Here is a 27850-nt window from a genome sequence, read left to right as displayed (position 1 = left end):
AAACAACTTTTTATAGTTGTGTAGAACATGGAGAGAAAGCTCAGGAGAGCTGACAGTGACAAATTAATGCTGAAGAAAAACCTTCCAACCCAGTAAACAACCTGTGACCAAGCAGCTGCTAAAATACGCCACATTATTATTCCATATCCACACCGGCGTGTTGACTCTGGCTAAAACCTACAAGCTGCCTCCGCATAGGACCAAATATTTGCTGTCACCGCCAATACAATGGTGTGTATGTTTAAGTGTTTGGTTCTTTGTTTTACTAAGACACAGACACTGCAGTGAGTGTGTCAGTACACCGTTCCACGTATATGAAAAACAAACCCACTCTCCTATGTTTTCCTATTTGGAGCTTGGTTTGAAAATCATGCAACCATAAGAAAGTTCAAGCCCACAGTGGCTTAAACTAGATATTGGCAGTTATCTGGATCAGAGATCCTGATCATGGTACCATGATCATTTACACTTTAAAGGCAGTACAGTATGATACAGTAGGGCTAAATGTATGGGCACCCCTATTTTTTCAAAAAAATCTAAATGAAATACGCAGTCCGGATCCAATCTGGATGAAACTCGGTGCGGTAAATGAGGAACCAACCCGACATAACTGAATCAAATTTCATAAAGATCGGTCAATTACGAATGGCGATATGAATTTTTGTATTACCAATGATTACAGATTGGAATGTTTTTTTAAGTTCTTAAACTGATCCCGAACACCTCAAAAATGTAATGTCTATGGTTACAATTTTGCCAAAATCCTTTTTAACATGCATGCTAACCAGAAAAATAATCCCCCCTTGGCAGAAATAACAACAATTAGTTGCACACATGCACACGCACACACACGTACACGCACAGAAGCTGATAAAGAAGGAATCTGTTTATGTTCTGGACTGTTGTGACAGTGTGTGTTCTCAGAATCTCACACACAGTTCATAGAGCACAAACATGCCATGAGGGCATATCAGCTATCACAAGAACCCACTGCAGGCACAGGTGTATAAACCGTCCTGTTTGATAGCTGATACACCCTCATCGACCCAGCACTGCACAATATATGAAGTGTTGGACCAATGTGATGACAAATGAGGGCATGGAGAGTTTGAATCAGGAGCAGACGAGCCGGGCTGTTCTTGAGTGGTAAATGTAGGGCTGGGCTGCAATTTTACCTTGCGATTACCTTAATGAATACATTTTTGAGGGGGAATTAATTTTTCACTGCAATGCATTTTCTTAGAAATATTAAGTGAGCGAGAGCAAGAGCAGCGTGTGTGAGTCATACATTTCCTAAACTGAGCTTAATAAGTAATTTTTCACTTTTCACTCCACATCTTGAGCTCCAAACACAGCCCACATCCAACATAAGCAACATCATTTTAACTCCATCAGACAGAGCAGGGCTGATATTTATCCCTTAATATCATTTCTTGGACAGTTTACTTAACCCTCTTCTTTATCTCTTGGCCTGTTTTTTCATGCATATTAATTATTTTCTTTTTCTTCTATTTTAGCTGAGACTACATTCTCTTTTATAGTAAATTATTAAAGAGAATCAGAATAGTTACAGTTTAGCAGCAGAAAACCTCCCACACAGGATCAATGCAAAATCTGTATGTGTGAACTTTAAATAATACCAAAGTTGTAGGATTAAAAGTCATCTTAGTTTGCTTTTCTTATTAAATTTGCCATTTCTCGTCTTAATAGCCTCTAATTAAAAAAAAAAAAAAAAGGTTCATTATTTGTATCCGTCTGTCATAAATGATTGTACTGACCCCATCTTGTCTGTTTTAATGAACAGACTGGGACATAATTGCGCAGTTATATCTGACTATTGCACAATATATAAGTATAGCAGACATAAAGGATCTGAAACCCACATTATCGCTCTGACACAGAAAGAGAAGGGAGTGCTATGTCAGAAACAAAATAAAGGAATTAAGGATACCATAAAAAATGCACACAGTATGCAAATACTATTCCACATTTATGTCCTTATTCATGTGTACAGTATATGAGTTGCTGCTTGCAAGAGTTATACGCTCTATGTTTCATCTGATGCAGGTGCAAGTCTGCTTATAACTCTTGAGCAAAACCGGATGATTACTGTTCACGGACTGTTTAAAATGTGCTACTATATAAACTACCTGTTTACTAACACATTTCAGTTATATGTTATACACAGAGGTGAGCGCTGGTTTGCTTCCAGCAGAGTTTGGTCATGATCACAGAAGAAGAAAAATGTAAGAATGTAAAGAAAACATTTTTAAAACTCAGTCTAAATGCTTTAAAGATATATGCACACACACACGCGCACACACAAGCACACACGTGCTTATCTTGACAGTAGCACTGCTACGGTCATACTGGAAGGCTGATTTAAAGTTTAGCTTCCCCAGTCTTGTTATGATAGGTAAAAATTGAAAATATAAAACAGTAAAGGCTTTAAAAAGGGGGGGCCATACAAAACAATTCCACTCATTATTCACAAATATTCATAGAGCAGGTAACCATGTAAACGTATGTCATTGTAAGTAAGTCATTGCATTTTACGTCTGCCTGAAATGTCAAAATATACCTCACATTGTTAGAGTTACACAAGTGCTTCCAGAGTTCTGTCTAAAGTAATCCAAACAGTTATTACAAAAACTTCCTCATTTCTTTTTTATGCTTCAGTACTGTGTGCACATGCGGAGTAGCCAATAGTTTTAAGCTGATGCGAATAAATCCAGATATTAATGTTGCGCGTTGATCCACATGCTTTCCACAAAGCTTTTTTAGTGTTAGAGTAGTGATGACTTAAGCAGCTTTGCCTAACAACATTCACCACCAACAGTAAACAGAACACCTATAGATTTACATCTATTTATCCACATTATTGACTCGCTGGAAAGTGCTACAAAAAGCCGTAAATGAGTGTTTATGATGATCACCTGCTAGTTCCATACATCCTAAACTCTACGCTGCATTGCCAGATGGGTGATAGGAGGCCTGATTTCCTCATCTGTTCTTCTCTATTCACAGTGTGACTGAGCTCTAACAGAAACACTTTCATTGAAAAGATATCAGTTCCCAGTGCACGCACACTTTCTCACATGCGTCATCATTGAAGAACAATCCTTGCACGAATGCTGCTTCTCCCATGACATCATGGAAAATTATGCAAAAATATGAGAACTTTTATAGTTTAGTTCTATGAAGAATTTGTCACGAGAAAAAAATACACAAATTTCTTGGAAAATGTATACATATATCAATGTATATTTATTAATATATTAAACTTTTTTTTAACTGTACACTGACAAACATATGTCTAAGTTTTGTTCCGTAAGTAATATTCCCTGTTTCAGATAGGATTAAATGATTGCTGAAAAGACTGTGTACTCACTTACTGCACATGGACTATACAACTCACACATTACTGAACTATATGTGTAGTAATACTCGACTTTTAATACTAAATTTGAGGAGGAACATTAAACAGCATTCCACTTGTCACTTATTGGGTGGTTTATTTTGTTTTATGTCTCTTGGGATGATGAGAAGAAAAAAAGTTGACTGCAAACATGTTCCATAAATGCAAAATATTAAAATATTGTTGGTTGGTTAATATTTTGAAACAAAATAACATAAATAACTCAACATTAGTTTTATAAATTACTTTTTTTCTGAATAACATTCTACAAAAACATTATTTTCATGTTGTCAAAAAACAATGTAAGACTACTAGGAATCATCGTTCACAAACTGTGGTTGGGTTGCCTTTGACATTTGACCTGTGCCTGTTTGCCACTAAAGAGGGGTCAAGCTGATAGAAGTGACCAGTTGACACTGATGAGACAATGGGATGATGAAGATGGATGTGCCAAGGAAGCAAAACCAACGATTGGTCTTAAAAATGGAGGCATACACACACAAAGTCAAAATTGCTGATGGTTCAACTTAGCATGATCTGTAAAAATGGGTAATGGACTAAACTGAAAACAGTGTTGGATTTAGCACAAGCTAAAAGGACAGAGAAAAAACAAACCAAAACTTCACACACAAGCTCTTGAAAACAGAAAGTGCCTGAGAACAAAACGACTAATCACACACACTCGCACTCTGCCAATTCATAAATCAGATGAAAATTGAAACGCACCAGAGGTAATAAACAGAATAGTATAAACAGCCAGTGTCTGAGCTAATTCCCCAACCTCCTGCTGGCATGAAGCAGGCTGTGTGTCTGACAAACTCTGAAACACACATTTCTGCACACACAAACATACTGACTGTAATGTAAAGACGGGAACAAAACCTCTGTTCTGGGAACTCATAAAGCCTCTCATTGTGTTATTGGTGTGACGGGAATGTTTGTTCAGGAGTTGTTGTGGATAAACGATGGTGCATTTACTGTTTCATTGGACAGTGTGTGTGATCACATGATTGCATGGTTAACACCAAGATTTTACTTACCCAGGTCTGTGCAAACAGAAGAAAACAAATGACAAAACCATTAGGCTTACCATTCATAATACACCAGCAGGTAATACTTGACAATGGTTACATTAGGCAAAAGAATGGCAACATTCAATTGGCTTTAAGTGCAATTAGGAGACAATCCAGACAGTTTATACCACATGGATTACATCTATATAAATAAAGCACTTGAGAATAAATTGAGGTCTCACTAAAATCTGGTGACGTTACAGTGCTCAACTCTCTGAGGACACCCATATGGCATTTTACGGACATTCCAAAACTGTTTTTGTTCCTCACCTCTCAAGATCTGTTATTTTCTTTTCCGTGCATGATTTGTCCACCTCAGCATCCTTCAAAGCTCCCATCAGCCTGTCCACCTCAGCCTGTGACTTTCTGGATTCTCCTCTGTAGCGGGCCACTTCCTGTTCAAGAAGCCTCAGACGATTTGTAATGTCCGGACACGTCTTTACTGCTTCTCCTGTAATCTGGGTCTTTGCCTATGAGTGGTGAAAATAAGGATATCAGAAAAAGAGGAAGATAAACATATATTTACACTTTTATTACTTAAAGGTCAAGTATTATGCTATTTTTCACCCATCTCCAATTGTTCTAAGGACCCCAACAAACATAGTATTTGAGGTTTATTTTCCCAAACTTGCCTGTTTTCTGGAGTTTTAGCCCTCTGAAAAGTCACTTTCAGAGCCCCCCTAAAAACAGGCTGTTTTTGGCCCTTCATGCATATATATGAGTAGGTGTAAACACACACGCTGAAGCGCATGATGCTTCAGCGTGTGTGTTTTACACAGCAGCAGCAGCAGCAGCAGTAATCCATTAACAGTTTTTCTTCTCCTCCTCACCTCTACTGACCACATAATTAGTCAATTTAAGACGATAGCCTATTGTTTTGGCCTAACGCTGGCTGCACCGCACTGAGTCAAGGTGGTATGACGGCAACTGATTGTGAGCGCTCTTCAGTTTATAAACTGGATTATCTATGTACTGAATGTAAATATATTAACTGTAATATCAATCTGCCTTTGCAATGTTTGTTTTACCTGTGAGGAAGTTTGAGAGGACGACGCTCATACTCTTATAGGGTAGGAGGAGCCAGGATTGTCAGGAGGAGGAGTTGCTGTGTTGTGATGTCATAACGCGAGACAAATCCAACTTGCCCGTTTGGAGCTCACTTTTTATAAAATGTGGAATAGCAAGGGAGGGAGGAAACTGAACTTTTCCAACTTTCGCCCTCTGAATGAGGCTAAAGGAATGTCACCATAGCAAAGCCATTATAACATGACTTTTTTCACAACACCGCCCCTTTAAACCACAGTGTGCTAAGGTTTAGCCCTTGCATGATGAACAGATTTATTTTTGTTCAGGACTTACATCAATATGATACTCTTTATATCTCATATTATACAAATAACATGTAATTGGTGTTTGAATGATGTTTTTTAGGTTTTTAATTGGTGCCGAATCCTCTCGCAGCCTTATTACTTTACCTACTGCTACCTGCTGACATGAAGGGATATCAAATTACTCTGCCCACGAATGATGAAAGGACTAACAGCATTCCATAGCAAAAATAATTGCAGTAATAATTACACACCAACCTAAATTTGGAGACATTATGATCTCTGTACACTCACTGTGCCATGACACAGTGGTTGAAAAACATGGACTTAAGCACTCTTAAGAAACTTTCTGAATGGAATATGTTGGGAATTTGTTTTAATTTTTTTAAAGAAAAACAAGAAAATGAACCTACTGTAGGGCTAACTGCTGATGGACCTTCGGTTTTGGCTTGCACCTAATTAAAAAAAAGCACAGATAGGGAAAGCAGTTCATTAAAAAACATCTGCTCAGTCATTAAATACACTGACAATGAGATATGTGGTAAAATGCAAAATCATGCAGTCGCTCTAAAAATGAGGCTACACTCCACTAGTAAGAACCAATCCTCACCCTCATCTCATTCTAACGCCCCCCCTCAGGCTCCATGAGTGAATGCCTCTCTGTGCCTGACTCCCCAGGGGACCATTGATGGGGAGTCTGGAGTTCAGTCATTATCATTATAAAATTACTGACTCAGACTTTGGCTGTGATTTTATGAGACCACCAAACATCTCCATTTTTTTTTCTTTTATTACTCAGGTAAACCCTGAACTAAACACAGAGAGCCACAGGATGAATTTAATTATTCTTAAAAAAAAATATCCTGGAGGAAGTTCAAAGACTAGAATTATCATTCCCTTCACTTCTTAAGGTCTTACCTCGTCTCTGTGTTTGTAAAAAGTGTTTAACTTGTTGAGGCAGCAGTGGCAGCTTGTTTAAACATCATCACGTGCTCATGCTTATGCACTAAGTCGTGTTTCAGTCACTTTTGAAGACATATCATTGACTTAAATTGAGAGACCTAGACTAGGCCTAAGTATTACATGCCTAAAACCTTTGAAATGTCCTTATTAGATGCCGAACAAAACATTATTTTGCACCATATTCTTTTTATTAACTCCTAAAAATGGGACCAGTTTACCATTTGAGAGTCTGAGCGCCGCCATGTTGAAATGATGTCATTGATGACGCAAATCGCCTCTTTCAGCCCATTGAGTTCTATAGGAGGTGAAGCGTTCAGGATCATTTAGCAGCTTTTTCAGTCAAAACAACAACTTCATATGCTGTTTTGTAGATGGCATGAAGAAGAGAAGAAGAGCTCCGTGCATGTCAATACAAGCAACCAGGATCAACTGCTGCTCATTAATGAGGACCCAAGTTGAGTCTGTCTGTTGCAAAGAACCGGTGTTCTTGTCAGCAATGACGGTATGGTTTAACGGTTTAAGTTCGGATCTTTTGCTCTTCTTCTCTTCTAATGAGGACATTTCACAGGTTTTAGGCCACATTTGTAAAAAACAATGGAGGATCCCTTTAATAACTTGAAACCACACGTTAATGCTTTAGTTTAATGTATTGAGCATTGTCAGATCTGTACTGGTCTGTGCATGAGTCTGTCTTTTGAACAAAGTTTAAATGCATAGGCATAATAAACAATAAGTGCTTTGTTTTTTTTTGTGATTTTAGTAAAGATGTGTATATCAAGAAGAAGAAACCCACTTGCTGTGTGAAAATAATAAAAAGAGTACTATAATCAACAATAAGAATAAAATACACTATACTGTGCATTCTCAATGGGCCCTATTCTCTCGTCTGTACTTAAGCGCTTTTTTACGCGCCTGCAGTTACATGCTTCTCTCCTACGCGTATTCTCCTGTCCAGTCTCCTGACACGCCCACCGTGCTTAAATCAACCAAAAGCGCACAGTCAATATAAATGAAGGTGGTCTGAAGCAAAGGAGGCGGACTGAGCCATGATGATATTTTTGGGCTGTCTAGAAATCACGGAACATGGAGTTTTCCCAAAGCTTGTAATTGTCATTGAAATCCGTAAAAATGATAAAGTGTACTTTTAATATGAAACGCCCTTGTTGATAAAAATATAATAGGTTGAATTGATCAGATTAATGAGCAGATTATTGCAGTGTGAAGATTGGACAAATGTTTCTATCTGAGCCACAGTAAAACTATTTTTCCCTTCATATTAACACCAGATTCACGTTTGTTTGTGTGGAAAGCCTAATTTTATTAACTCCTTACATTCCTGTATTCAGAAATGATCAGCGCGCATCTGCCATTTATGTTTCACTTGATATTTACTCTTGTAGTGTGATCAAACTGTGGCTTTACGTTTTACACAGTGTTAAATTAGTTTCACCTTACCGGGGCACAGCACTTATTCCAGGGTTAGAAGCACGTAAGAGGAAAGTAACTTAAGCAGACGGGAGAATACGCGTAAAGCCCACATTTCAGGGCCGCTCCACCCAGAGTGCGTAACTGGGATGAAGGCACGCAACGTACGTCTTAAGTAGAGGGGGAGAATAGCGCGCAGCCAAAAACAGCGCCACTGCGCGGCTTTTTTGAGGTATGCGCATGGGAGTATAGACCCCAATGTGAACACATGTAAGAACAGTGAGTAGATGTCTCAGAGTAGTTACATTTACATAAATTAGCGCTTCAAATAAATCATTAAAGTCTTTTACGTTTTTAGACCTTAGATTGATTACTCCGTAGACATGTCCTTTTTGATGCGTATCCCTTAAGGCACCATTCTGATGAGTTTACAAATTGTATAATGGAATTCCTGTCTGACTGTAGGAAAGTCTCCTTTTGATGTTGATGATCTTTCACATAACTCTGTTCAATCTGCCCCAAAGGTGTTCAATGGAGTTCATGTCAGGACACTGAAATGGCCATTTGTTCAGGTAGGAATTCAGCTTGATCTTATATGAATATGCCACCCTTTAATAGAATCTGACTGAAACACATTATTATAGTATAGTATAGTATAGTATAGTATAGTATAGTATAGTATAGTATAGTATAGTATATGAAGACTATACATGATTATACAACATGATTTAAGCAAATTCATACTATTCATACATGCTAGATACTGCTTTGGGTAACACTGTATATTAAGGTGCTTTTAATAAGCCTTAGTAGACAGTAAATAAAAGTGAATAAGCCTCTTAATGACATTAACTAGTATATATCATCAATATATGTATTGTTATTAACACACTGAAGTTGCTTGGAATAAACTTCCTAATAAGGCCTTGTTAACTGCTTATTAATATTATTAAGGCTATATAAGTGTTAATAAAAACTACATAAATACAATTATTCATGCAATTTAAACTGTGTTTATATGTTAATAAACAACTTAATATGGACTCATTAAATGATTCAATTGCTTAACGACATCAATGAAGTGTTTATCAACATATTAATACTTGGGCAATGGATAGTAATGCCTTATAAAGGCTAATAAATAATGTTATTGTGCATTCATTGATAGTTAACAATGCAGCTGCTAAAGTGAGAACAGTGCTTTATAAGAACAATAAAAAAATACATTATTCCTCTCCATACAAAAAATAACTTTTAGTATAAACTTAGCTAGAAGGAGATTTATGAGAAATAAGTGAATTTGAGTGTGTTATGTTCTTTCACAACAAAAGAGTCACACATAGAAAAGAGAGCCTGAAGGGACAGCAGGTCCAACAGAAATTTAGCATATGTTGACAGGAGGGGAAGAGTCGGTTCGGATCCAATTTCATATACACTCCAACTATTATTGTCATTCCTTCAAATGTCATGAGTGTAGATATTACAAAAAAAAGTTAAACATATGTTGCCGCAGGTTCTGCGCTAAGAAATTCAATACTAAGTCAGAGGCCGAATAGGTACTTTTTTAAAAACTGCTTTGACAGATTCTAAATGAGGTAAAACTTGTTCTTAGATATACATTTCTGTAGCATGCTGTCAGTTGTTTGAATAGTCTGATAAAACATAAAATAGAAAACTAAGTGAATGAACACACAGATATATAAAAGTCAGCTAAATTGCATTTGCCTAGTGGGAAATTTCCAAAATATCTTACAAAGAGACTCAACAGCATTTTAAGGTGTGCTGTCTTTTTGATTTAAGGCAACCCTCTCTCTAAAGGTCAGTGCCTTCCCTCAGTGTTTTCCTTAATTTTTACAGTTTCTCTCTTTGAAGAGCGAGTGTTTAGTTTCAGAAGTCCTTTATTAAGCTTGGAATCAACAAGTACTGTTTTATGGGAAGAGGATGAGGATGTAGTGAAGTCAACAGAGCTCTGAGGTCAAGATAAAAAGCTCGGCTTACAGAGGGACTCAGTCATTAATACAAATATTTGTAGATACAATGAGTAGGCCACTGTGTGAGCGCGGCCTGATGCCAAGATTAAACCCTACCTGTGCATGAAGAACAAATACGCTCATAGTGTCATGTGTAAATGCATACTATTCCTTTTGAAAACATACGTTTTTTATTTTTTATTTTTGAGAGTTTGAATCTGTGTTTTTTTTTTTTGACTAATGTTAGCTTTTCAAAGAAACCAAATCACAGCAAGAAGGTGGCAATGACTTTTTGGTCCCAAAATGCTTTCTTCTGTTACATGAAAGCATTTTCATTCTTCAAACGGGGGCGCAACATAAAAGTTTGAGAACCACTAATATATAAGATAATAACACTAGTGAGGCTGCTATGCATCCTCACTAATTATAGACTGAAGACAATGTTTTTATTGCATTTCTCATTACAACAAAAGGTCCTTTTTTCTGGTTTATGGACTGGTCATTGTGTTATTACAGAATATTTACATTACTATGATTGCATTTTGGGGAACAGGAAAACACAATCTATCAGTTCCTTCAATCATTCTTTCAATACAAAATGCCCATGTGTCGTGTTAGATGTAAGGAAGTGTGTAGGTAGGTTTAAGTTGGTAGGATATGTGGTGCATATATAGACTGATGTGATGCTAATACATTTCTTTAAGATTAATTAATGTATAAAGTTTATATTGAATTCCTCCATTCCTCTTTTCCCATACATGTGGCAATGGATCCTATCCCAGCGTATTAACCAAACATGAGAATAAATAAAGTACCCTGGAAGATTCAAGTACAGTCATACTTGGAGGAGCAAAGTTATTTTGTAAGCATTGTAAACTTTGAATCTGACAGATTACAATGTCCTGTGGGGTTCCTCAGGGCTCTGTTCTTGGACCCCTTATGTTTAGCCTTTATATGCTTCCTTTAGGACAAATATTACACAACTGTCAGGTTGATTATCAAAACTACGCAGATGACACACAACTATATCTATCACTGAGCCCAGATGACTATGGTCCCATTGAGGTGTTGTGTGACTGCTTAGAAAAAGTAAACTTCTGGATGAGTGAAAACTTCCTTCAACTAAACCATGACAAGATGGAGGTGATTGTCTTTGGTAACAAGGAAAAGAGGACTGCTGTCAGCAATTATCTTGAGTCTTGATCTTTAAAAGCTAAAGACCAAGTCAAAAACCTTGGTGTTCTGATTGACTCAGATCTGACATTCAGCTGTCAGATCAAATCTATAACAAAAACAGCCTTCTACCACCTAAAGAACATCTCCAGAGTGAAAGGTTTAATGACTCAGAAAGATCAGGAGAAACTGGTCCATGTTTTTATCTCCAGTAGACTGGACTATTGTAATGGTCTTCTGACAGGAATGCCCCAAGAGCATCAAACAGCTACAGCTGGTTCAGAACGCTGCAGCTCGGGTCTTAACCAGAACAAAGAGGTCAGAGCACATTACTCCAGTTTTAAAGTCTTTACACTGGCTCCCAGTAAGCCTCAGAATAGACTTTAAAGTTCTGCTGCTGGTATATAACTCTGTGAATGGGTTTGGTCCAGAATACATCAGTGAGATGTTAGTCAGGTATGAACCCAGCAGGTCTCTCAGATCTATGGACACAGGTCAGATAGTGGAGCCCAGAGCTCACAGTGGAACAAACTGTCAGCAGAACTAAAGTCAGCATCCAATGTGAACAAATCACAGTTAAAGGCACTTTTTTCTCTACTGCATATGATTGAGAGGGAGATTTTTGGTCATGTTGTTGATATAATGTGTTTGTTGATGCTCTTATTGATTTGAAGCTGTTTTCTGTTGCACTTTTTGATCATGTAAAGCACATTGAGTTGCCTTGTGTATGAAATGTGCTACACAAATACATTTGCCTTACCTTACACTATAGGGATGGTTCTGCAAACTCCTGCTAAAAAACATTGGCCTAGATGGGATTTAACTTAAAAACATCAGACTTGTCAGTAACCTCTGCTCCACCGAGCTACAGCCTAAACAGATTACAGTTTTCCACTTAATCATTAATTTGTCTTCCTGCTCTGTGTGGAGTTGCAGTGGTCTACTGGAGCTAAGCTAGCTGACATAAGGTGCAAAGTAGGTTCACCCTGGACTAACACTGGGAGATTTTTCTCTTTTTGGCTCAACTCACATGTACAGGCTTGGTGAAAAACAACAGCCTGACCAGTATCGACCTCTGTGTTCCACATGGGGGCAATGGGTTTGTCATTTGACCTATTTCTACCTTCACATTATATCCTGTGCAATCGCACACGAGCATTTTAATTACATTGACTCATTTTAACACAAGCACAAACTTATTAAATTCTTGGTTTTGTGCCACCTTGCAAGTCAAGGCACATTAAATGCATACAAAAGGATAGAAAAACACAAACAGCTTCCTTTTGAAGAAGTTTACATAACAAGACTGATTTCTGCCTATGTAAAAATAATCCTATTATGCCAACACTTCAGGCAGAGTGTGAACCTGTTTGCTACAAAGAATCATTGAGCTCATCTCACTTTGATGTGGTCCCGCATCAAAATTCAACAAGATATTATTTTGCAGGAATGAGATGTGAATATGCTTTTGATCGTACAAAGGAAAACATGCTCGTTAAATCTGACAGGGCAAGACTCTGTCCTGGCTTATAAGCCCGGGAGAAAAAAAGGAGAAGGGAAAAAAAGGAAGCTCGGCATCTAAATTGGCACCCAAGCGGGATAGAAGGATCTTCAACTTCCATAAATCACTCTTTCCTTATTCTTGCCTTTATCTTGTGGGACAGAGTGCTGGCAGGCACGCAGCAAGGGAGTTTCCTATCAATTTGTGGATGCTCAGGTGGAGGTAAGAGGGGGTAAACACTGTTTCTGGAGATGTCAGGCTTTAATACTGTATGTGGTCTGAGTAGTTGAGACCAATTTATAATTTCAAACAAAAAGATCCACACTGACCTCTCCATCAGGTCGCAGGTTCTGGGGTGGACTTTGGTTACTGGCCTGGATCTGTGACACTTTCTGGGGCTGCAGGGATGCCAGTTTGTCCTTTAACTCCTGGTTTTCCTTCCTCATCTGCTCCAGCTCCTCCGACCGAGCTGTGTCCTCTCTGTCCTTCTGCTCACGCAGGTTTTCAATCACTCGCTCCTGCAAAAGGGAGAAACACAGTGTTAGAGTAGATTGTCAAAATGTATTTACTTTAATATTTGCTATAAACGTTCATCCTGATTAGTGTCCTGGGGAGAGTGTTGCTTGTGATGATACCTTCACTTTACGATACGATACAATAATTAGTGGTTCCCGATCTTTTTTGGGTCGAGACCCCATTTTGATATCAAAAACTTTTGGCAACCCCAGAGACACGTTTTTTCTAATTTGTTTTTGATCATGTTACTGATGAGTTACAAATACAGAGTAGCCAGGATAAGTGAACAAAATGACAAGTTACACCAGTTCAGATATTTTTATACTGAATTTTATTTGAATTACATTTTTTTTTTTGAGAAAGTAAAAGTATAAAATACAGTTGTTTAAGATTGTTTATGGTGTTTTAATTTGAAAAAAATACATTAATTAAACATTTACTTTCAATCAGTATTTTTTTTTAATCATTTGAGACATTTTAGGTGACCCCATTTAAATTTCTCATGAGCCCACATGGGGTCACAACCCCAAGGTTGAAAAACACTGCAACAATAGAATAATGGTCTCATGCTAACGGTACAATATTTTTACAAAGAAAAAGTCCCAAAAATTGCAGTCAGATAAATACAGATACATTTATTTGACTTTAACTGGGTATGACCAACATGTCACCAACATGTACATTTTATGGTAGTCACTAAAATAATAATATATTTGTTTTCATGTATTTATATGTTTATTTTTGGTGGCAGCCTGGTGGTTAAGACTCCCGCCGACCAGCAAGAAAACCCTTGGTTTGATTTTCTGGATGAATCTGGCACTGTTTAGTGAAGAGTTTGCATGGTCTCTATTTTAGCTGGTTGTCTTCTACTTGCCAATACGAGAGCACTCAGAAAGCGCCAAACACTCTGCCATGTCTTCTTTGCCAGATATTGGCAGTTTTCTGAATCATTGATCCTGATTATTGTACCATGGCAATCCTGATCCAATCCAGATTGAACTCAGTTGTGTATTTTATGAAGATAATTTTTTCAAACTGATGCACAATCAGTATGTTTATTCAAATCCCACTCCAAAATTTTATGGAATCTTCCATGGTATAAGATGTATCTTTGGATTGAATGTTTCTTTTAGTCTATGGGTTGGCCCAGCAGACCCATTCAATCCGAGAAAGGACAAAGCAAGTTTGAAAAACAATAGAAATGGGAAGTTAATATGTTTTCAAAGGTAAAAAGCTTCATAATTGTACTTGAATACATTTTTTTATACAATTATCCATTGTTTACACTGTATTTGAAGCTAATATCCTGTAGTTAGCCCATTCTTAAGGATTGGGGGGTTTTACCATACTTTGACGGGCAAATAGTTGGGGTGTATAGGCCATCACTGCCTCTTACCTCATAGATTTGAGCATTCTTTGTTTGATTAGGACAGTTCTTAGTTATTAACAGACAAAGATTACCTAAATGAAGCTTGAGTCTTCTGTAGTCTACAGTACACCAGTAACAACTGTACAATCCCTGCAAGTAACAAGTAAAGACTTTTAAAAATTCATCAAGTGCCATATTTGTCAAGGCCCATTTTTTTAGGCTTACTTTGACACAAGCAGCTCTATGTGGGTGGCTTAGTGTGTGGGGTAGGTGTATGAATATTAGAATGTCTGTGTTTATTAGTTAAAAAATGTTGTTTTTTTGGGCCAAGAGTGTGGCTTAGCAATAAAGCTTTATGAAGTGGTATCACAGCATTATTGGTCGTTTTAAACCTGTAGGTAATTTAAGAAGAATGCTCACTAACCAGAACTGGCACAGTTATAGTCAGTTTTGATAAAGAGGGCAAGAAAAAAGAGGTGAAAGAGCCCACTAAGCTATCAGATTCCTGATGAATTCCCACACCATTAAATATTTAGGATGTTTCAGGGAAATAAATAAGAGGTCAGGATAAGATAATAAAACCTGAGCACAGATTAACTCAACCTCATGAAATCACCACCACACAAAAACACACTTACACACAAATACCAAGGTTTGGCGTGGGTGCAATGCCCCGGACTGGTAATTAGAACCACATCGCTGTGGCTGGCGACTGGCTCCAAAAGCAGGTTTGTGACAAAGTTTGTGATTAGCAACACACACTCATTCTTGTAAACACATTACACACACCCTGTGTTGACCACAAAGTCTGAAATGCTTGCCAAAATTCTCGTCATCACGGCTGAATTATATGTAGGCTGAATCAGAAGTGGTTTTTGGGTAAACAGATGGGCCAACACAGAAAGGGGATTTACAGTTTATTGTGCCATTATGCGATTATTTTCAAAGACTATCGGCAAACAAAAACAAATTTAGGTGATAAAAGATCATTTAAGTGAAAACATCATTGAAGTGGGTCAGTCCATATGTCAGGGAAACACAATTACTTGCATATTGGCCAGCATCTACTCTCTTATTGAAATGATGACTGAGAGAAGAAAAAACATTTGTGATCAAAGAGATTTAAATCAGAGTTCCTTTAATCATAGATGTACCTAATAAAAGGTTACAATAGTGGCCAAGTAACCAAGAGGTAAACACACAGGCAGAGACAAAAAGCACTCAAGCATTCATGCATCGTACATTGCTGCTTTTAAAGGAGCAGCTGTCACTTAGCACTGTAGAAGACACATTGTGTTTTAAATGTTTAATGCAGAGTGGTTTGACAGCGGAGGAAATATTTTTTTTCAAAACCCCGACAAATGATCACCACAAGTTATTGCAACTTCCACCCTTGATTTGGCTTATTTTTATGCTAGATTCCCTTTTGTGTGCAACAGAAGATTGTACCATGGAGTGACAATAACTATATCGTTTCGGATCCTCTTTAAAATGTTATAGAATTTTCTATGGCGAAAGGCACAAAGATAAATACTGATTACAGATGTAGTTAGTAATAAGTAAAAATTAAATACTGCTGTAGGTGATAAAGTATCTAGTATTAAATTACCATCTTTAAATTTTTATTTTTGTTGAAACAATGAGACAAAGTGTCGCAAGTGTTGCAGATCTGGTGTATGGTCAGTGGTATGTTATTTATTATATGACATATATAAACTCCATTTTTAAAAACACAAGGTAGATTTTCGTAAAATATGGCACAATTGTTACATTTCACAAATGTTATACAATTAGTTAAAAGTTGTTTGTTAGTAGCTAGTAAAATAGGATTATGATCATTTTCTATGAAAATGAAACAATTGCAAGATAAGGAGAAATAAAGTGTCTTTTTAGATTACTGCTAGCCTCCCTTATTATCTTACTGTCTAAAGTAAAACTGTGAACATTCAGTATTTAAGAAGTGCTTTTTAAACTGGTAGCCCTTTGGATTATTCAGTAGCTATGAAGTAGGTTGGTTACCCCTGGCGTAAGGTCTATCTTTGGTTAATATTTTGTCAAAAATCTCTTTTATACTTTCGATGCAAATCCTTTTAAGAGAGAAACAAACAAATACAATAAAATTATTACTCACTTGGCAGAGATAATTGAATGTGATATTGAAATATTATTTAGTGTGGATAACTATTGTTTTAATTGTTATAATGTGCAGCAGTGTAGATCTCACAAGTGCAGTCACACAGTTGTTTAAACAACGGCTCATCATACGAAGGTTTCCTGGCTTCATCCCCATGGCCAGCTGGGTCCTTTGGGTGTGTGAAGCATTCAAACTTCCCCTGCATTTCTAAACAAAGACAGTTTGTGTTTTTTCTCTCCCTATGCGTTAGCCAGTGTTGGTTACAAGTAATGCGTTACCGCCCCAACGTTACTTTTGACAGTAACTAGTAGTGTAACGCAATATGTTTTTAACGTTACCGTTACAATATGGTGTGTTTGTCCGTTACTTTGCTAGCTGCAGTGCACTTCCTGTTTACAGTGGCGCTACATATTTTTGCAGGACACCGTGCCAAACACGGTAAAACAGAAGAAGAAGAAGCATTGTCAGCGTGTCTCTGTTTGCATCACGTGAGCCAATCATGGCGAGTCAATGCAAGAGCAGAACGAGCTTCTCAGAGTGGAAATACGCGCATTATTTTTGTCTCCAAAAGATGCATCGGTGAAGCTAAGCTAACGCTGCGTTGGTGGACGTAAGGGAAGCCTCTGCACCGAAACAACAGCGTATGGATTTTAACGGACTGTGACCGTTATCCAGGGACAGGTCAGCCAAACTATTGCACGGTATGTTGTTGTAAATAAGAAGCCTGTCGCTGCTGCTGAGTCACTGCTAACAGCAGCTCATTAGCCTGATATGTTTAGCATTGTGTAGCTGAGAAAAATGCTGTGAATTTGTTTTCCCACATTTTTTTTTTATAAGCATTTTCAACAGCAGAAAGTGCACCTGGAATATACACAGCTTAATTTACATTACTGTGCTAAGGCTGAAAAAATACTGTTTTAATTTTGGAGCAGCTGTTTTATTCCGAATGTTTTTCAGATTGCTTTTATTTATTTATTTCATGCTTTCATTAGTTTTTGTACTTAAGCTGTAAGGGAACATTCTGAGGCTAAACACAACGGTTTTATGATGCTGAAGCTACTTTAATCTTTGATTTTTAATAATATTCAGGTTGTTTTGTGTTTTATTTATTTCATAATTCCTTGTAACATTTTCCGTTTCTGCTGGTCTCAGGTAAATAAACGGGTATTGAAAGAATACTTTGTGTTTCAGTCAAATTGGTGTTTGTAAAGACTAATACTGAGCAGAGTATAGTACAGTCAATGTAAATGATTAGAAACTGTAGGGTTGTATACAATAACATTTCATTTATCAGAGGCTTTTAGCCAAAACAATGTTAATACAGGCTCACAGTTGATCAACAGTGGATTATTATATTATTACAGCACTGATATGAAGCTGTATGGACACAAATGACCCAAAATAAATAATACATTCTTTAATTCTAAGTAACTCAACAGTTACTTATTCCAGTAACGCATTACTTTTTGGTAAAATAGTAACTGAGTTATTTTGTGAATGAAGTAACTAGTAACGGTAAGTTACTTTTTTTCGGTAACAAGCACAACACTGGCATTAGCCCTGCAATGGAGTGGTGATGCTTTAATGGTGGATTGTGCTTTTCACGCTACGCAGAAACATGCCCTAATATCTTGCTATACTGATGTGGTACTTGGAGTAGTAGTATAGATTGATTAATATGTTTGTGTGGCTAATAGAAAAGCATTATGAAATGCAATGTCTGCAACGACTGATAAAAATATTGTGTAAAACGTTGCTTGTTCTTAGGAGAAAACAATGCAGCTGGACACTCCCATGTGTCCTCAATGGGAACTTCTAACCAGCACTGAGAGCCAGCAGAAAGTAAACTAGCATCCATCTTTTAGCCTACAGTACAAACAAAGTTCTAAATGGGAACCATTTTTTAGCCTGCAGTTCCTTGCTAATGATTTTTAAATTATTGGGCCAACAAATGTGTTCTAGCAACCGTCCTAAACATTCAGCAAAGCTGAGAAAGATGGAGTCCCAATGAAAACAAGTCAGTTTCTTCAAGGCAAACTGTGCCTATTGCCAGAGTAGGATTTAACTTCCCCAAGGTCATGGTTGGTACAGTATACAATACAACCTCAGATGTATGTGTGTGTGAGCCTTGTTTGAGACTCTACTGGCAAACCTTAGCAATGACTGCAAGCCTATAAACATAAACTCCAATGACTCCAAGTGTAAACAAGAACAATAACTTTTTTTTAACAAAACAATGCATCAGACTGCCAACGACATGTCATATAACGTTGTGCTGAAAAATAATTAAATATTTGGGGTCTTCTGAGGTAAAGTCCATTGTGGTTTTTTTAGAAAACAAAACCGCACAAAAGACGACCTGGTCATTCGTCATTTTAAGCTAGTGGCAGAATGCTAATTCCGAAGTGTCGAGGAGAGGCTTTATGAGGACCAGCTGCTCCTTGACGTTACAAGAAATAAACTCTTAACATTTACAACCAAAATTCATGTGCTTATCCACCCATGTGGTGTGAGCCTGTTGCATTGACTAGAATCATATGCCAAGTGTTCAAACTGAAATTTCTGATTACATTTTTTCTTGTTCCTGGGAGTAGTTTCTAAACTGCATAAAAGGCACGAGTAAATAGTCATCTGTAAACTACTGTCAACAACAAACTATTTGTGTTTGCATATTCCTGAAACATACGGTATGTTCTCTTTCATAACGTTTGTTTCAATGTCTCAATGAAATATATGCCTCCGTGTCATATCTCAGAAGCCGTATCTCATTACGCCAATCCTGATGGGCTGGTGAAATGTATTCGTCCGCCGCAGGTAGCCCTGCCTACTATAAGTAGAGAGGGCAGGGAATATTGCGCCATTCAAAAACTTTAGGTTATTTACATAACCCTGGTTCTATGAGTAATATGAGTGAGATGTCTCACTATGGGATACACACTACATCTGCAGCCCTCAGAAGCATTTTTCTCAATCTGCTAATCCTGATTGGCTGGTGAAACGTTTCTGTCCACCAGGGACACTCCCACCTCCTATAAGAGGAGGAGGAGGACGACACATATCATTTAAAATAAGCACCTTTTCTCACTTGCCCAAGCAAGAAGGGTTGTCTGGTGTGACATCTCACTCCTATTACTCATACAACTGGGGTTACTCTGTTTTTGACAACACCAGGTTGACCAGTGTTTTCCCTGCGTCCATGCTTGGTGTAACACTGCTTCGACACCATGCACAGCCATCGAGGGCCAAAAGGCCAAAAAACTATCTACTAACACAATATAAAGTCCATACATTTGTCACTAGTCTTTACGGAGAAAAAAGTTGCTAAGAGCATTCACAAAAGACACCGATAAGAGAAGCTAAGGTTTCGGTTTCAAAACAAAGCGGAGAGAGGGTTCTACAAACTGCAGCTGATAAAGCTGATATCCTGAATGAATAATTTTAATGGTTCACTCAAGTGTTTTTTGTTTTTTTTTAAGTGACAGTTTGCAAAACTGCAACCACAACGCTATCTGAAAGCTTGTCACAGACCCACCCACAGACATCGCTGCTTGCAGTGTTTTTTGTAGTTGACCACTATCTCAGGTCTCAAACTAACTTCATTCATTGGTCTGAATATGGCGACTGCTTCAGAATTTGGTTTGGTATTTTAAACTTGCATTACACCATGACTTTCTGAAAACATCCTTAGTCACCAGTTAACATAATCACCAGTTGAATTTAAACACTCCTTGAGGCACTTGTTCCAAGTTTTTCTCATGCCAAATGTAATATTACACAGAGTGTGGTTCAGCATGAGCCAACTGTTACTCTGTCAACAACTTTATGGAGGCTTTACCAACTTTATTTAGCAGCACAGATTTTATGCTCTGCAATCTTGTTCTATACTCTTTCACACTTCGCTGTCATGCCAACGCTTGACCTGCCAATAATCTATCATGCTACCTACTGCCCCCGCTGGCCAGGCCGAGCTTTTCAATGACTGTCAGTTAACACATTGTAAATATTGTTTATATCTTACAATATAGTTATATTGTTACTCAAATTGAACTCTGCTTCTCCCCTCATTTGACCTCTCCCTTCATTAATCCTTGTACAATCTCACTATCAGCTGTACCCCCTGTGTCATTTTGTCCACTCCTCTCTCTTTCAATCTTTATCATCTTCTTTTTTAAAAATGGAGTATTTCCTCCCTGCATTTATCACAGTTAGAGATAGGGACTAATCCTCTGGGTTCACCTTAGACCTCCTGTCTGCCCGTGCCTCTTTACTCTCTCCCTTGTTGTTGTCAGGCAAGACCTGATCTAGTGTTGTCTGAGGCTGATAGATTATAGCTCAGAGTTTGGTAAAACCTGGAGCTTTATTTGACTACAAGCTTCCTATGAGTAAACATTTCCAGTGGTTTTATTTGACTTGGGTGTATTTTTTATTTATTTTTTTTTACAAATCTGACCAAGAACTGTTCAATCTTTGATTATGATGTATGCTTTGTTTTTTTTCCTTAATCCATTTCCAGATTCTTGAGATTTTAAACTTTTAAATGTAAATACGAGTCAAATTTGCCTAGGTATTATCTAATAATTTATCTTTTGCCCATACCTTTTCAGATAAAGCTTCTTCCAATGTAGCCAGAGCTGTGTCTGTATTGCTGGAGTCCGTTTGAAGGCCCTGCACCCTTTCTCTTAATCCAGCCAGCTGTTTGTCCTTATCCTTTAACTGTTCCAGCAGGTTCTCAATCTGTAGGGAGGACAGGAATAAAAGAAGAAGAGCGATTGTTGCAAAATAAACACATTAAAAGGTATCAAAGTGAATGAAATCATGGGCAACGAATAAGCATAAAAGTTTATCAGGATCTGTGTGACATTAAAAAGAGTGCATTAAAAACAGGCCTTTGGCTGCCCCAGTGTCAGAAAGTATGTGACTCGTGGAAATAATAGTTTGTCTATAATTTGGCTGCACTCTCTACACACATACAGAACATCAGTTACAAAACTTGCCCCCACTACAGTAATCAGCAAATCCCCAAGGTGGAAAAAAGTACATTCAATCTTGGAACAAAATAAGTGCATAGAAACCAGTGCCATGTTGACTGACTTTGTATCCAAAATTTATTTTGTGTTTATTCTGTTACTTCTGCAGTGCTTTCATCCTTTAATTATACCAATAAAGTCAAAGGGCAGAATAATCTAAGTTTTATAATCACAGGTCACTGCATCCTTTTCAGTAGCCAACTAGCGGTGTCAAGTTTGATGGAGTTTTATCAGCCCACTAATGTACACGGTACTGCCTTTGCATCTCTCTTTCTGTGGCTAACCTCATGTTTCTAAAGGGCTGGTGTAGGCTAATAGTCAGTCATGATGATTCACCAGCCTCTATCTGATGAACATCTGCAAAACAGAACACACACAAATTCTCAGGACACACACAGGAGCACACAAACACGAAAACGCTCTGAGCTATACCAAACAAAACACTAGCAGATGCAGCTAAGGGAGAGCACAGTGAGACTTCAGAGGTCTACAAATTTGTATCAGAAGGACAAAACATGTGCTGACAGGACGTGGGGGTACAGTGACTTGATGAATGCTTGTGGCCTGTCATTATTTCTGAAGGCCGACTTGACATTCTGCTGGGCGTTTAACCTTTTGCTTTTTAAAATGAGTGAATTAAGATCATAGGCGTTCTTTGCTATTCACTCAAACCAGCAAAGTTAACCCACATTCGACCCAAGCAGCAACCCTCTGAAGTCTGGGTCGGTAATGTTCAAAACAAGAGGCAAGCCATTGTTTTATGAACAATAAACATAAACAAGAAAGAAAAAAAAGCAAAGCATCACAGGCTACTATTATATTATTTAGAGGGTGAAAACCCATCCAACGGGCAGAATCAGTTGCATTCCAGTCATGGGTACATTGATAGATAATGTCCAAATCTCCAAAGCTATTTTACAAATGGATTTAATTACACTGCACTCTTTGGTGTTTTGTGCTCCCTGGAGGGGAGCAGGGAAGATTTTAGGGAGCCATCTTGGTTTTGGCAATGAAGGGTAAGTGGTGGGAGTGGAATGGGAAAACGCATTGAGGACCCTTTGGCAGATCTTGATAGGGTAATGGCAGTCATTACCCAACCAGGCTGAAGGCTCTGTAGGGTCGGTCAGCAGCCGACAGGGACGTTTAATCCTTCAGGGAATTATGGGAAAGCTTCACACTACTAAAGTCAGATAAGACTCCCAGCTAGTCATGATGATTAAAATGTGTTCGATGGAACTGTGAGAAAGAGACAAACTCTGGGAGCTGAGGCGTTTGCGGAGTTTCAGTCTTCATTCACTCATCTTTTGCATATTTTTGTTGAGTAGCTATAGGCAGATGTAGGAAACAATGTTTTAAATGTGCACACACTATAATATGCTCATCTCCACCACTGGTAATTTTGTTGACTAAAATTCTTTGACATAGTCTTTGTCGACTACATTTTTTTAAAGGGACAACAACAATAAAAACAAAACTATAATGTTTGCATGGTGACGAAATCCATTGATAACTAAGTTTCTTTTTTGGAAGGTCTCCAAACAAAACTACTTTTATTGCATGGAGGGCGGGGCAAGCCGCTAAGTGATCCAATCGGAAGTAAGCTGATTGTGATTTTGGACATAAGACAGCTATTGTGGTCTTACGCATTGATGGCATCAAACCTGTGTGTGTATTTACAAACATGAATACAAAATTGTCTTCCATAAACTAGACTAAAACTGAAATAGCCCTGATAAATAAAACTATATTAAAAATTAACACAGATCTCCATTACTGCCAACAAAGAAAAGACTACAAACAAATGTAATATATCTGTTTAGCTTCTGAGTATTGCAGCAGCAAGTCAAAATATGCAAAAAAAAAAAACATATCTATGCACACATACTTTCTCCTTGTTCTAGTGGGCACTGCAGAGCCCAAGAAGTTTAATTGAGCTTTCCTTCTACATTATGATGCCTTTATCATTTTTTTTTTTTTTTTTTTTTTTTTTCTACACCAAGGTGAGGGGTTGGAGGGGGGTGGGGAAGTTAGCAGGGTTATGATGCCTTTATCAGATAAAGGAGAAAGTACATCTAAAACCTGCAGGAGTGCAACTTAACATGTAGTCTAAATAAATAGAGTATATTTCAATGTTCTGACAAGAATTAATCACAGTCTAGCACCATTAAGCCAAAAAAAACACTTTGTATTAGCCATCGACAATGATATGGTTTAGCAAAACCAAATATGTTTTTGTGAAGAGACAAAGTCACAGAGTTAAGCACTTCATTACTTGCAGCTTTCACAACTTAGGCAGCAAAATCCAGTCTCTTTATTACACTGAAAATGAATCACAGTAAAAACAGTGCATTAGGCACCTTCACTCGTAGTGCATCTGATCAGACTAACATAATGTTATGGTGGCCAATTATTGGCCAACTTTTGCCTCTGCTTCTTCTTTGCAGGAGAGATGGAAGCCTCCCTTCAAGCTCATCATTTATGATGAGAAAGCTTTATCTCTTCTTTTGTGGGGCTACCTCAGACCTTAGTCTTGCATCTCTGTTTTCAATACACACGCAACGGCACGCGCACATACACATGAGCATAAATAAACGTTTTTATCGCTAAACTGCAAAGCATTTGTCATCCCACTCTCCCCCTTACAGGCTTCCCACCACAGTAGACCACCTACGACAGACAGCTTCTTTGGCCTTCATGGCCCCAAAAGGCCATGCGCTGACGGTCCTGTGGTTTGTCTGTACAAGTGAGTGTGTATTCTCTGGAGAAATCAAGACGTCTGTCTCAGTCGTCTCCCACACACAAAGCTCCCCACCGTTTACAACCACACTGTTCTGATTCTGATAACTTTATCACAAAGCGTTGATAGGACGGGACCAGGGTCCCTGTTTAAAGGGAGGGTGTTGATGTACAGATACCTTTTACCGACCTTGACATTGTTTGTCCTATTGACAATTCTAGGTACACAATGCAGCTTTAAACAAGAACAAATGCAACACCCTGACTTAATTCACATTTTATGTAAAACTACAAGTACTGACTTAATGCATTTATTTATGTATCTTGAGACTTTTTTCTTGTTCAGGTTCACAGTTGGCACTCATCAGCAAAGACTTTTTAAAGTTTTTCTATAATGATTGACCCATGTTTAAAGTGGGTTGTGACCCTAATGTGTGAGCCAAAAGCTGTCAGTTGACAGGGAATTATCTTCAGTCTTTCCACAGGGGACTTGCAAACCCACAGACGGCTTCTTGCATTGTTGAGTATATTATGGTTAGAATTAGAAATTGCTGAGCTCTGATGTCATTCGAGTGGAGTATTAGAAAAAATGGTGACCTAAAAGTGACTTCTTCCGGAAAAGAACCACAAATCTGGTCTGTCTCCTGTCCAAAGCTAAAATCTACAACTTGGTAGGCGCCAGAAGTATGATTTCTTCCAAAGACAACGGAGGCCAGTTCGGAGTGTGACCACCATAAAAATACCATCATCTGTATTTTTAAGCCTTTGTTGAACCAACAGAAATACCAAACACAACCATTTCTGCACAGCAACTTGCTTGTCTCCACATCCTAAAATATAACAAAAACAGTTGTAAAACTAGAAAGATCTTGGCTCTGAACTGTGTATGCAAGCACTTACACACAAACACGCACCTGCACACGCACACCCATACGGACATTAACTGCAAATTCAACATCATTCTTGTGTGTTTTGTTAGTGAACCCTAGTTCAACAGAAACTGTATGAAAGACGAAACCTATCACACTCCTACATCAAGTACTTAACAATCACATACTGCGATCCAAGGAAAGCATGTACTTATTAAACCTAGAAATGTGTGTGTGTGTCTTTGTGTGTGTGTGTTTAAAGAACACTGCCATTTACACTTGCATCTTGCTTCCATCTTCCCACCCTCAAACACTGCTGTTTCCAGGATTGAAACGGGCCTCCTAAGCACTCTTCAACTCTTCGCCTTCAAATGGAGACATGGTGTGAACGTGAAGACAGGAGAGGAAAAGCTGTGACCTTTTCGATGTGGAGAGGGTGTGCCTGCACTTCATTTAACCTCTGGACCTCCTTTACCTCTCACCACCTCATCCTTAGCTTTTGAAGTGCAACAACATGGGGCAGAACTGGCAGGCTGTGGAAGGAGTTATACTATGTAAACTGGCGCCTCCGTGTGGTTATACATCATTAAAAAGTTTGAGTGCTGTACAAAGACTAGTTTACATTAACAATGTTCTAACTTGCTCATGTTTATCTTCTCTACACAACAGACATACCTGATGACTTTCTCTCGAAGCCAATCTAAAATTATATCATTAAATCATTTAACACCAATGCACGACTTCATAAATTTCCTTGACATGAAAAATAAAACACTGATCTGAACACGTCTGCGTTGATTACTCTACAACAGTGGTTCCCAATCTTTTTTTGTCCCGTGTACCCCCTTTGTATTTTTTTTCAAATCATGTGTACCCCACTTCATATCATCAAGTACACTCTCCATAATTTAAATTTTACATATGCTTTTACATTTGTGGAACAGCGGGTTCTCCTAAACCTATAAATGTGTCTTGAACATTGGTTCCCTAAGGTTTAATCTACAAATTCAAAACTATGAGTGGAATTTAATGTGGAATTTTTTTAATTTTTTTTTTAATTACCAATGCAACTTTTATGTCATTACTTCAATAGTAAGAATATGTGGCCTCCAATGTGGCTAATTATTTTTATCCTATTGTCAAAAGTGTGATAAATGCCTCTACAGCATAAAATTATCCTGTTTCAATAAATTACATGAAAATATAGTTCCAAAAATAGCCTAAAAGGAACTAGGAACATGTCCCGATTATTTTTACATTAATTATCAAATCTTTTGGAGTTCGCCCTGCAATGTGCTTTGGTGCCCCTCGGGGTACAGGTACCCCTGTTTGGGAACCACTGCTCTAGAATACCATTCCTTGTCTTTCTGAATAGTTTGCTTGTTCTCCAAGGTGTACCACATGTCTGCCCTGAACTTGTGATCTGCTCCTCAGCTCCCCACAGACAGAATAAACAGGTATAAAGGATGGATGGATGAATGGATGACACAGGTCTCTCAACAGAACAAATAAAACCCACAGAGCAGAAAATGAAACCTTTCCCCTTCTCCCCTCAAGTGACATTCCCGATTTCATGCTGCTTTTCTTGAAGAGACATCATTCATCAGTTATCAACCATAACGATGCCGCAGAATGACTTCATAAGATAAGTTGTAGGGAAATAATGAAGGGAGGTCAGGAAGTGTGTTGCTAAGGTTCTAAAATCCTCCTCACTTCTCTGGCCGACAAAAGTGGAAGTCACTTGAGATTCTTTTCAATTTTGGGTAGTCTAACTCGCCCTGCGATGGACTGGCGCCCTGTCCAGGGTGTAGCCCCGCCCAGCGCCCAATGAGAGCCGGATATTGGCACCGGCAGACCCCCGCGACCCTGTGAGACAGGAGCAAGTGGGTTTGAAAATGGATGGATGGTTGGATGGATGGTAGTCCAACTCAGTGGTTCTCAAACTTTTTTGGCTCAAGTACCCCCTTTCTCTTATTTCTGAATCCAACTACCCCCTTTGTATGACAACATTTTAATGAATCTCATTTTGTAAACAAGTTGAAAAAAAAACAGTCATGGTTCCCATCCTTTTTTGGATCGTGACCCCATTTTGATATCAAGAATTTCTGGCGATCCCAAAGACATTTTTTTCTAGAATTAGTTTTTGATCATATATATATATATATCTTTTTTTTTTTTTTTTTTTTTACTGCATTTTAGTTTAACTAGATTTATATCAATCAATCAATCTTTATTTATAAAACGTGCTTTTCACATAATAACATGCAGCTCAAAGTGCTTTTACAAAAAAAATAAACAAAAAATAAACAAAACATCCACCACATACAAACCCCGCCAACCACACACAG

At 38.0% G+C, this 27850-nt stretch overlaps 1 protein-coding gene and 1 long non-coding RNA gene across 2 annotated transcripts in view; one reads left to right on the top strand and one right to left on the bottom strand.

Moving 5' to 3' along the window:
• The window catches only part of LOC114467636 (ERC protein 2-like), a 172339-nt gene that overhangs the window by 96028 nt on the left and 48461 nt on the right, over window positions 1-27850 (bottom strand). Inside the window, exons 8-12 of the mRNA XM_028454087.1 lie at window positions 21467-21604; window positions 13181-13369; window positions 6233-6274; window positions 4762-4961; window positions 4459-4464 (exon numbers count right to left, since the gene is read on the bottom strand). Of these exons, the coding sequence (XP_028309888.1) occupies window positions 4459-4464; window positions 4762-4961; window positions 6233-6274; window positions 13181-13369; window positions 21467-21604 (575 nt within the window). The remainder of the gene's footprint in view (window positions 1-4458; window positions 4465-4761; window positions 4962-6232; window positions 6275-13180; window positions 13370-21466; window positions 21605-27850) is intronic.
• LOC114467637 (uncharacterized) lies at window positions 13003-26167 on the top strand. Its single transcript, XR_003674533.1, has 3 exons — window positions 13003-13073; window positions 24543-24640; window positions 25829-26167. It is a non-coding gene; the product is annotated as an uncharacterized LOC114467637 (long non-coding RNA).

This window comes from Gouania willdenowi, chromosome 7 (genome assembly GCF_900634775.1).
Source record: "Gouania willdenowi chromosome 7, fGouWil2.1, whole genome shotgun sequence".
Taxonomy (NCBI): Eukaryota; Metazoa; Chordata; class Actinopteri; order Blenniiformes; family Gobiesocidae; genus Gouania; species Gouania willdenowi.
This window is presented reverse-complemented; position numbering and strand designations above follow the sequence as displayed.